This window comes from Hordeum vulgare, chromosome 7H (assembly GCF_904849725.1).
Source record: "Hordeum vulgare subsp. vulgare chromosome 7H, MorexV3_pseudomolecules_assembly, whole genome shotgun sequence".
Classification (NCBI taxonomy): Eukaryota; Viridiplantae; Streptophyta; class Magnoliopsida; order Poales; family Poaceae; genus Hordeum; species Hordeum vulgare.
Window position 1 is genome coordinate 451,979,645 of NC_058524.1, and position 11,907 is coordinate 451,991,551.

Below are 11,907 nucleotides of genomic sequence, written 5' to 3' on the forward strand. Positions count from 1 at the left end.
GATTAAAATAATGTGTAGAATCTAAATAGGATGTTATTTTTAGCTGTTGAATACTTCTTAAATATTATTTTTGATGCAAACTTAATTTGTAGTGCACGGTCCTTTTTTTTCTCTCTTTCCGGCGACGATACGAATTGCAATAAAGATCCATTAACTTAAAATCAAATTGAGAGAAAAGAAAACATTGTTAACCACGCATGCACATCTTTGAAAAACCTTGTGGGAAGAAACAACATATTTCTCATCTTATTCCGAGTGACTGTACATTCAAACGCGTTTTCGTTGTGTGAGCACTAAAGCCATTGTCGGCAACACAAATGTGATGCCATGTGAAAATATATTACGTTCAGAGCATGCGTTATTTTCTCTTCCGTTGCAACGCACGGACTCTTTTGCTAGTAATTCTTATAGCCTGTTTATGTCACTTTATTGTACTTGCTCTAAGATTCGTGCAAAATAGATTTAAGGTGAATCCTTATGGATAAAGTGTAAAACGTTATTATTTGGCTTAATTAATGATTTGGAACTTGGCCGGCGTGCTGGACGCCTGGACGGGGTAGACTAGGCAAGGTCATTGTGGAGTCCACCACGAGGGGCTCCACGGCCACCCACCTTTCCCCTTTGGTCCCCTTCGTCCTCCAGTCCACGACGACCACCATTCCGCGGCAACTACCACCATGCCGCATGACCGCGAAACCCCGGTCTCCCCTGCCATTCCATCCCACCGCCCGTCTCATTCCCCTCCGTCCACCCGCCAGCCCGCCTAACACGGCGCAAGGGGGGAGAGAGAGAAAACCCTCTTCAAACCCTAGGTAAGCTCCCTCCTCCCCTACTCGGGCCTGTTGCAGTTCTGTCCGCTCCGTCTTACGATTCCGCGGCGTGATCCTGTAAGCGCTTAGCTCCGGCGTGTGATTTTTCGGCGAGCTGGCGGCTTCTGCGCGCCGCTGCGGGAGGAGCATGATCGTACTGTAGTCTCTCTAGTGCTTGCGTCTTTCTGTCTGTCGTTAATTTCGATTTTATCTAGTTTGAGCATCGAAGTTAGGCTGTGTTGCTCTGGCTGTAGAGGTTGCGGGTTTGGGTTTGTGGTTGCCAAGTGTTAGGCGGAACCATGGGTGCTAGAGGGTTAATTTCAGGCGAGGCTAAATTTGGCATTTTAACGTTATACTCTGCTATACTTTTGTCCGTCGCAGCAGCAATTGGGTTTGTTTTGAAAGGAACAATCTAATTATTCTATAAGGTGACTCTACGTACACGGACGATTGTTTTGTTCTTATATGTACTGTGTCTTTGGTTGTGGCCAAACTGGATGCCCATGGAAAGTGAGCCATGTTGGAAAAACCTTTGCATCTATTTCTATGGTATTTATACTCACTGCATAGTTACCTTTATCTGTCTGGCAAACTTTAACCACCTAGTAGTTTGACGGTTATCCCTTATAAAGTATACCAAGGGATCTGAGTACCCTATACTGAATCACCATTTATCATTTTATTTGGTAATCTGGTTGACAGTATTTAAGCTACCTCGCTGGACATTTCTGTCAGATGTATTAGGGGATTGTTGTCTTGTTGATGTAGAAAGTTCTTGTTTGTTGCTCTTACTTATACTTGATAATCAACAGGGAACTCAATGTATGCAAATTCCAAACCTTGAAGAATTGATCTACCACTCTTAGCTGCTAACTGTTCGCCTGGTGGAGATAATGATGGAAAGAGAGGACAGATATGTTAGGTAAATTTCTTACCCCCCCCCCCCTTCCCTGTTGTTTGAGAAGTTTCCATAGAACAATGGTTTGTCAAACTTGCATCCTCCAGCTCTTTGTTATAGCAAGTTAGCAACGAAACACATGATTTTTGAGGAATTAATGCAACACATGTGAATAAGAGTACATGGAACTGTGGTGTCTCTACTTTCATCATACAATGGTTTGATTGGTCCCTCTACCTCAAAATGTGTAAAGGATGAACCACTGAAGAAAACTTCATGGTATGACGGTTCTGAGTTTTTTGTCTGGCTTGATGATATGTGCAGATTTCAGGACTGCAAATCAGAGCAATCTGTTATCTCAGAGAACGCAGTTTCACCACGCAGACATTGTGTATTTAGATCACTTAAAGAAAGAACTGGTGGATTATTTGCATTTCTTGGAAACTTTTTGCGTTCTGAAACCTTGAAGAGATCAATGCTGGAAGACCGGAAGTCCATGCAAAATGTTTTTCACCCTCAAGGACCATTTCTGCAAAGATGGAACAAGATATTTGTATTATCATGTATTTTTGCAGTCTCTGTGGACCCATTGTTCCTCTATATCCCGGTTATCAATGATAAAAATCTTTGCTGGTATTTGGATAGGAAGATGAAAATCACTGCAAGTGTCCTGCGCTCTTTCACAGATATATTTTATATACTCCATATCATATTCCAATTTCGGACAGGCTTTATCACGTCTTCCTCTACAAATTTTGGTAGGGGTGTATTGGTCGAGGATAGATATGCTATAGCAAAGCGGTATCTGTCAACATATTTTCTGATTGATGTCTGTGCTGTTTTACCCCTCCCTCAGGTATTATGTTATGATTGCTATCTACTCCCTCCGTTCCTAAATATAAGTCTTTTTAGAGGTTTCACTAGGGGGACTACATACGGATGTATATAGACATACTTTAGAGTATAGATTCATTCATTTTGCTTTGTATGTAGTCGCTTAGTAAAATCTCTTAAAAGACTTATATTTAGGAACGGAGGGAGTACTTGGTTAGGCTTAGCATGAAGCATTTGATCACATCATAGCAAATGCTTCTTTACATTTAATATCATATACTATTTTCTATGGGAATTTTATTCATGTGGATGTGCGCCTGGTAGTCCATGCATGAGAGCTATGTAAAAATAGTTTTTCACCTGTTTCAAGAGTTGTACTGTGTAAAAATAGTTTTTGCCTGTGTCAAGAGTTATACTTATGCTGTACCAGTTCACATATTGGAGTGTTGGTTGAGATGAATATAGATTATGACGATGCTATCATTCTATTTGGTGAATTTTCTGTAATTTGCAGTTCCCATAGTGCAGTAAATATACACCTTTTTACTATTATATCTTGAAGTCAAGCACGTAACCTTGATCAACTTTTGTTACCAGGTGGTCATTTTGATTGTCCTGCCAACTCTTCAGGTCTCACAGTTCATGAAAGCCAAAAACATCTTGATGCTTATAGTTATATGCCAATATGTACCTCGGGTAATCCGAATAAGGCCATTATATCTTCAAATCACTAGATCTGCTGGGATAATTACAGAGACAGCATGGGCTGGTGCTGCCTTCAATCTAATAATTTACATGCTTGCCAGCCATGTAAGTGCTTGGTTCATTAATTTCTGTATTGTGAAAACTGCAACTATGTAAACCAGCTGTTTGTTTTTGCAATATGATAGTAATAGCATGAGTAGTTTCATGTACGGTAAGAAATTATGTGGATTAAAAAATATGTGCCTAAGTTTGGCATGCGATTTTCCATTAACTTTGTCGATGGGGGCGACACAGTATGTCAGTTCTACAGCTCAATTGCTTCCCCTTTTCCTTTTTTTTATAATTGTGCATAACATCCACCTTGGTTTCCTATCTGTGTGAAAATACATGGTCCTAGTTTTGATCATTAACTTTTTAGTACTCCCTCCATCCAAAGTAAGTGGCGTGGGTTTTAGTTCAAAGGAGTACCAATTTATACTGTATATAAGTCGTAAAATTGTCTTTGTTTATTTGCTGCATGTTGTTTAGAACAACTAATCACCAAAGCAAGGTGTATCCTGTACTTCTTTCAGTTAAAAGTATCCTTTGTGTGAAAAAAACCCACTGCATCTAATATATATTTCTCCAGGTCTATCACTCTTCGGAATGCAAAAACTGACCTTTTTTATTATGATTTTGCTGTATCTGAGGGGTACTCTCTCATTGTTCAGTCTGCCAATCTTGGGAAATGCTGGGGGCTAAGTGTTTTGTTTGGATGGTTGCTCCATTTCTCTTTTTTTTCCAGAGGTAGCCCCTAAAGCAAGGTTGGAATCCATTGACCGCTGCTTGCCACCAATCCACTAGATTATCGAAGTTTTGTGGGGCACATGGTCTCACAGTTCAACTAGTTGAGGATTCTAGACCATAACTTTCGTACAAATAAGCATGGCATGCTCATGTTGCCATCTCCTGCTCTAGACTGCAAAGGGGGCAGCACTGCTGATGTGTCCCTGTGAAGAGTTTGCAGTTGTCTATTCCCACCTTACAAATAAGGTTCGCGCAGTGTGTAGACGAGCTTGCTGATGCTACTAATGAAGGGTGTGAGGCTAACTATGTGGTAGTCTGGTATTATAGTGTAAAATACGTCATCATAATGTTCAAAATATTTAAGGAGTTTCTACCTAGAGGCTGGTTATAAATAATGCTGCAAATGTTTATGCAAGACTGCAAGAGCATCCACCCCCTAGGAATTATCTCGTAAGAATTGTAAAATATTTTGGGTACACTTGGAAGATGTGAGTTTTACCCAATTCCGATGGGAAATAAACTATTTTCCGCGAAATTGCTGAAAATCCGTTGTACCAAACATGCCCTTGATAAGCTCAGCACCCTGTCGAGATATATTCTAGCACATATGTACCAATTTCCTAATAGCGTTGCTAAGGGGTATTTTTTCACTTGTTTCCACTTTTTACAGTCTATTCAAATATTTTCTAATAGTATTGGTTTATCACACAAGTCTTATAGAATATAACATTATCTCATAATTTTTGTGAACTTGTTATTATTGTTATTTTCAATGGTCAATTACTTGAGATTGTATATTCTAGGTCATGTCAATGTCTGAAGTGACATCTGTTATTAAGTGAAGGTGGTATGTAGCATTTTAGGTTGATTTGTATGTCATCATCTAGTTCTATATTCAGCATAATGGACTACTTTTCAGAAGTTTAAATGTGAAATGTAACCAAGCCTCGATGGCTAAATGTTTACCGGTAATCTTTAATTGCTGCAGGTCCTTGGAGCAGTTTGGTACTTGCTTTCTATTCAACGCAAAGATGCCTGCTGGAAACAGAATTGCAGTCTTACTAGAGACTGTAATCCTGCATATCTATACTGTGGGAATGGTGGTACAAATGCTGGAAATGCTTTCTTGCAGAATGTTTGCGTTCCAAATATAACCAAAGACAATCTTCCAGACCCACTCTTTGGAATCTTTGTGCCAGCTATAAATAATGTTTCGCAGTCAACAGATTTCTTCGCGAAATTATTTTACTGTGTCTGGTGGGGTCTGCAAAATCTCAGGTTTGCCTAAAGACGAAACTGCACTACATAAATATGTTTAGATTTTATAACACTTATATCTGTCTTGGTCTATTTAATGCAGTTCGCTTGGCCAAAACCTAAAAACAAGCACTTATGCTTGGGAGAATTTGTTTGCAGTTTTTGTCTCAATATCCGGCTTAGTTTTGTTCTCACTTCTGATCGGTAATATGCAGGTAATAATATGTGTGACTGATAGCTATGCATAATCTTATTCATTTTCTCTATTTTAGTTCAGAATTGTAGATATCTTTCAAATAAAAATATATCATCCTTGAAAGTTATTGCATCAATAAAACTTGCATTGGAAACAGAAACATGCTAATGTTTTATGATTCTGATTCCTCCATGATCAATAGGAGACCTGGAGTGCTAGACTGGTGCTTAAATGTATTCCATGACAGAAGAAATATTTGTTATTGAATTACATAAAGGCGAAAAACTGTCCAACTGATCTTGAGAAAGATGGACTCATCTTGGCGGTGACTTGTGAATACTACCGTCATACAGTTAAAGTCGTGGAACTATGCCACATGCTATACCATTATGACTTGCGAGATAAACCAATATAGTCTTGGCACAAAAATGTTTGATTTATCCAAATAAGCATAGAAAGAGGTTAATTTCTTATTTTTAACAAACACGCACGTGCGCGCGCGTGCGCGCACACTCACACACACGAATAGGTATTTTCAAGTTGTGTAATAAGTAATACAAAGATTGTTTCAGTTTCTATCTGATATTGAAATATCAATTATGTCGTTATTTGTGTGCAAGTGACTGCTGTGCTGTTTGGGTAGCTAATTCATGCTCAAGTGCTTACTGTTTTCGTTTGCCCCTTTTTGCAACTTTTACAGACATATTTGCAGTCAGCTACTCTGAGAATAGAAGAAACGAGAGTGAAAAGCCGCGACACAGACCAATGGATGTCATATCGGCTTCTTCCTGATAACCTCAAGGAGCGAATACGGCGTTATGAACAATATAGATGGCAAGAGACAAGCGGGGTTGATGAAGAGCACCTCCTGATGAACCTCCCCAAGGATCTTAGAAGGGCTATAAAACGACATCTTTGTTTATCACTTCTCAAGAGGGTATGTTTTTACAACATACAAGTTTCTGATCGCAGGTCAACTTGCTGGGCTGACAATAAATACTAATGCTAGTCCCATTTTTAGGAAGTTTTCAAAAAATTAGTTAATTAAGCAAACAATCGAACTATATACACCCAGTAATAAAATCATGAAAATTGATAGGAGCAGGTCTACTACCAGGGCGCTAGCGTAGGTTATAGGGGTGGGAGGCTGGCTGGCGAGGTTGGAGGCGCGCGAGGAAGATGGCCGCGTGGCGGCTAGGGTTAGGGTCTCGGCAGAAGCCGAGCAATAATGATTGCTACTTCTTAATCTCCAAACGGGTCTTTACATGAGTTTATATAATCTCCTAACTGCTAATAAAAATACGATAAGTGGGCCAAGCTCCTAACTGCTATTGGGCCTAACTGCCTGTAGACCGTCGGCGGCTATAATGCGTGCCGGTCATAACATCTCTCCCCGCCTGCGCAAACAGCTCGTCCTCGAGCTGGAAGTCTGGAAAATGCTGTAGAAACTCCAAGCTGCTCCCAAGTGGCGTCCTCCTCCGGAAGGCCTTGCCATTGTATCAAAAGGCGCCAAACACCGCGGCTCAGCTGGGCCTTCAACACCTTCTCGGGACCCGGAATGAGACGACCATCGGCGGCTAGTGGAAAAGCCGGCGAGGTCGCTAGCGGGGCACTGCAGAAAGGTTTCAACAACCCCACATGGAAGAGTCATGGTTGCGGGCGCCCGACGGCAACTGGAGACGGTAGGCGACGTTGCCGATGCGCTCCAACACCTGAAACGGCCCGGCGTAACGCGGCCCGAGCTTGCGCTTGGCCCGCGGGTCGAGCGACTCTGTGGTGCGATGGAGAAGCCACAGCCAGACCCAATCACCCATCGCAAACTCCGCCTCACGGTGATGGGCGTCGTAGTATTTCTTGGACAGCTGCTGGGCTTGGAGACGACGTTGGCGCACCTCGGCAAGGATCTCATCCCTGCTGCGGAGAAGCTTGCCTGCTGCCTCATTCTAAGCCGCCCCCGTTTGGAACGGAAGGATGGGCGGTGGAGCACGACCGTAGACCACCTCGAACGGAGTAGCACGCAGGGCGGAGTGGTAGGAGGTGTTGTAGCAGTACTCCGCCCAAGCGAGCCAGTCCACCCAGGCGCGTGGGCGATCACCTGTAACACAGCGTAAGTACATAGCAATCACCTTGTTAACCACCTTTGACTGACCGTCGGTCTGCGGATGGAACGCCGTGCTCAGTCGCAACTTCACGCCCGACATGGCCGGTAAACACCGGGTCACGGTCGCTGACGATCGACGAGGGAAACCCGTGGAGACGGACTATTCCGTCGAAGAAGGCGTGCGCGACGGTGGAGGCGGTGTAGGGGTGGCCGAGCGCGATGAAGTGGGCGTACTTGGAGAAACGGTCCACCACCGTGAAATTGACGGACTTCCACGGTCGGATGCGAGCGTGCGCTGCCCTCGGAAAAACTGCTTGCATTGGTTGAGCTAGTTCAGGGGGTTGACGGTGCCGTCGTAGGTGGCGAATTCGAGCTTCGAGAAACGCGGCGGCTGTTGAGCGTGAAGGGCGGGCTGGTGCACGCCTGCGGCGCTGAAAAGCGAGGGCGACGGAGCCGGAAAAGCGGGCATCAGAGAGCGTCCGTGGAAGAGGGGTCCGTCCACGCCGTCGTAGGGGCCGGCGCGTCGGAGGTCCCGCTGTACGACACGGCCTGGTGCGACAGCACCGACAGCTGAAGGGCCGTCGTGTAGACCGGCCCAAGGGACCCGGCGAGCCACGCCGGCAATGGAGACGGCGACGGGGGAAACCGAACCTGGTGGATGGGGACCCCCGGGCACGAGGACGCCACCAAGTCGGCAGCCGTAGTTCCCTGGGAGTGTGGGGTGGCCAAGAAGGTTGGCAGAAGAAGCGGCGGCAACTGCTGATGTTGGGGCGCCGGGCGGCTGCGGGGCATAGGGGCCCGAGAGGAAGGTGCGGATGCCCGCAACCGCCTGCCCGAGCTCCTGGAGCGTAGCCGTCATCTCTTCCGGCGTGAAGACGAAGGGAGCGGCGACGCGCGGCCCGGTGGCAGAGGTGATCGGCCCGGAGAGGGCCGGCAGCGTGGCGGTGACGGGCGACGGCTAGGAGGCGGTGGGCTGAGGAGTGGACATGATCGCACCCGAGACAACTGATACCAGATTGATAGGAGCAGGTCTCCTACCAGGGCGCCGGCGTAGGTTATAGGGGTGGGAGGTTGGCCTGCGAGGCTGGGGGCGCGTGCGACGGCGCCACAACGCCGTGGTCGTGCGAGGAAGATGGCCGCTTGGCGGCTAGGGTTAGGGTCTTGGCAGAAGCCGAGCAATAATGATTGCTACTTCTTAATCTCCAAACGGGTATTTACACGAGTTTATATAGTCTCCTAACTACTAATAAAAATACGATAAATGGGCCAAGCCCCTAACTGCCCGTAGACTGCCGGCGGCTATAATGCGCGCCGGTCATAACAATAATCCATATTTCTTCCTGTTGCACTTTACTTTTTCCAACCAAGTGTATCACTTGAGCTGTAATTGTTAATTGTTAATCCCAGGATGAACCAGTTTTGGAAAATATGCTCCTCAAATAAACTGTTAAGCTATTTTTACACCAAATCATACGAGTTTGACTTATGAATGATTCATATTGGTTCCTGTTGGGTTTGCATCTTCTTAGAAAGGTATCCAACTGGATACGGTCACAAAGTGCCATTGTCCAGCTTTTGTTTCTAATTAGCACATATGCCCGTGCGTTGCAACGGAAGAATAATAGTATGCATTTCAAGTTAGTGAAAATTATATGTGCAAGCAAAACCTTGTGTTCACAACGGAAAGGAACATTTAGGTTCTCGATTTCGCCGCAAGTGAAGTAATCAATCCAGTATTTTCCCATTCATTGATCGAGGGCATTTGAGAGTTTTGTTATGTCATTGCACGCGAAAGAAGGCCCGTAAAATATTTTAATCTACTTTTCCATTCAATCGAGGGATTTTAATAAGATATAAAGTTTTTGAATATTCCTGGAAACACGAACCAACATTTAAATCCCGAAGAGCTTTTTGAAAATTTTGTACAGTTCTGGAGAACCACGGACAAAATTTGAACGGGAGCATCTTCTAAAATTCACAATCATTTTTGTAAACACCAACTATTTTCATAAAAACGTGGACCTTATTTGAATTTGGGAACAATTATTTAAAAAGGGAACATATGTTGGAAATTCAGAACAATTTTAGAAAATGTGTGTCTTTTATACAAAAAAATATTTTGAGTTGTGAACAATTCACTTAAACAAGAATATTTTCTAAATTTGGTAATATGGAATTTTATTCTTAAAAATAATGATCAATTTCTAAAAACACAATCATTTTTTGAAAAAAATGGGAAACTAATTTTTCCAAGTTTTGAATATTTTTCAAATAACAACAAAATTTTGAATTTTGAATTTATAATATTGATTATTGTTTTACTTGTGAACGTTTTTTGAAACTGTGGAATTTACCAAATAAATTTGAAAATAAAAATAAACATGGAAGAAGAAAAAAGAGAAAGGAAAATAAAAATAGAAGTAAAACACGGAAATAAAAACATGGGCCAGCCCATTCTTGGGTGCCCTGTGCAAAGCACCGACTATTTGTCGCCACATGCGGAACATATGATTTTTCCTGCAGCATGGACATAAAAATAAGTGGGCTGACTTCGCCGGGCCACAGCGCGCGGCCCACTTATGATATTCTGGACAAATCGTTTTTTTTTCTGTTCTAGCAGACGAACGCACAAAAAATTAGTACCACCTCGGATAGAAAAAAATAGGTAGTGTACGGATGAAAAAGTCGGAGAAACGCACCTTGCTTTATTAGTAGGTATAGATATTTGTGCATCTGAAGTATTGCCCATTTATTAATGTGTGATTAGTAATGTGGATTTACATGACCCTGTAAAGTTTACTAGCAGCCTAGCAACTAGCATGCTGTTTCTTTGAGAGACACTCTTTGCTCTTGGTTACCCTGAATGTGTTACCTTGCTCTTTTTTAATTTTCAGGTTCCAATGTTTGAAAAAATGGATGATCAGCTCTTGAATGCCTTGTGCGACTGCCTAAAGCCTGTTTTGTACACAGAAGGTGGCTGCATTGTTCGTGAGGGTGATCCAGTAAATGAAATGTTCTTTATCACGAGAGGAAACCTCATGAGCATGACAACAAACGGTGGAAAAACTGGCTTTTTCAACTCTGACGTTCTGAAAAGCGGAGATTTCTGCGGCGAGGAGCTTCTTACCTGGGCTCTTGATCCCAACTCGGCAACCAGTCTCCCCAGCTCAACTAGGACGGTGAAGTCAATGTCTGAAGTCGAAGCCTTTGCTTTGATGGCTGAAGACCTGAAGTTTGTGGCCATGCAATTTCGACGGCTACACAGCAAACAGCTCCGGCACACCTTCAGGTTCTATTCACAGCAGTGGAGAACCTGGGCCGCCTGTTTCATACAAGCAGCCTGGCACAGGCGCTGCAGAAAGAAGATGGAAGATGCTCTGCGCGAGAAGGAGGAGAGACTGCAACTCGCGATTGTGAACGATGGCTCCACTTCGCTCAGCTTCGGTGCGGCCATATACGCTTCACGTTTTGCTCGCAACATGATGCGGACCTTGAGGAGAAATGCCACCCGGAAGGCCCGGCTGCAGGAAAGGGTGCCTGCAAGGCTGTTACAGAAGCCAGCAGAACCCAACTTCTCCGCAGAGGAGCAGTAGTTTGCATGAGTGCCTTGATAGTGTTATTTTCTGCACGATCTGTGCGGTTGCATCGCTGATGTTGCTTACGGTGTTCGCTAGCGGTTCAAAGGCGAGCCAGGGGATCGCAGTAGCGTAGCGATTCAATGATGATATGTTGCTACCTGGTCTAGACAGTAACACTAGGCAATGGTGTGATGTGATTAGTGATCTGGTCTTGTGTATAACATTGTGCATAATGAGCGCAGCCCAGTCCTCTTTATGTTGCCACCCGAGAATGCAACATAGTCCCCCACTATGAGAGTAGCTGATAAGTATGTTTACGCCCAGATATAAACTCGTATGTGGACTTGCATGAGTACAGAATAAATGGATTCTTACATTATTTCCTTAACATACACGTTAATGTCTGATCCATTGTGTTCAGTTTATGATATACTCCCTCCGTTCTTAAATATAAGTCTTTTTAGAGGTTTCATCAGGGGACTACGTACGGATGTATATAGACATACTTTAAAGTATAGATTTACTCATTTTGCTTCGTATGTTTCCCAATGAAATCTCTAAAAAGACTTATTTTGATATGGAGGGAGTATTCTACAACTTACAAGTTGATGTGCTTTGCTAAGTTTGAGACGGAACCTTTTTTAATACTCTCTGTTTCAAAGTAAGTGTCTCAACATTGTACTAGCTTTAGTATAAAATTGTATTAAGCTTGATACAGTTATTTTAGGACGGAGGAAGTATTA

The 11,907-nt window shown here is 43.5% G+C and overlaps 1 protein-coding gene across 1 annotated transcript; it reads left to right on the forward strand.

The window, feature by feature from the left end:
• Positions 1–596: 596 nt before the first annotated feature.
• On the forward strand, positions 597–11,552 carry LOC123407210 (cyclic nucleotide-gated ion channel 1-like). Its single transcript, XM_045100289.1, has 8 exons — positions 597–812; positions 1,622–1,731; positions 2,032–2,563; positions 3,139–3,351; positions 5,021–5,310; positions 5,393–5,504; positions 6,186–6,422; positions 10,481–11,552. The coding sequence occupies exons 2-8, from the start codon at positions 1,703–1,705 to the stop codon at positions 11,177–11,179; spliced, it is 2,112 nt and encodes a 703-aa protein (XP_044956224.1). The 5' UTR covers positions 597–812; positions 1,622–1,702; the 3' UTR covers positions 11,180–11,552.
• Positions 11,553–11,907: the final 355 nt, after the last annotated feature.

What these genes read in the sequence shown, in the direction of transcription:
- LOC123407210 (XM_045100289.1), top strand. Translation starts at nt 1,703, where the DNA reads ATGATGGAAAGAGAGGACAGATATGTTAG. An exon ending in TTTACATGCTTGCCAGCCAT is followed by an intron (nt 3,352 to 5,020) that starts GTAAGTGCTTGG and finishes TAATTGCTGCAG; the next exon opens with GTCCTTGGAGCAGTTTGGTA. An exon ending in TGGGGTCTGCAAAATCTCAG is followed by an intron (nt 5,311 to 5,392) that starts GTTTGCCTAAAG and finishes TATTTAATGCAG; the next exon opens with TTCGCTTGGCCAAAACCTAA.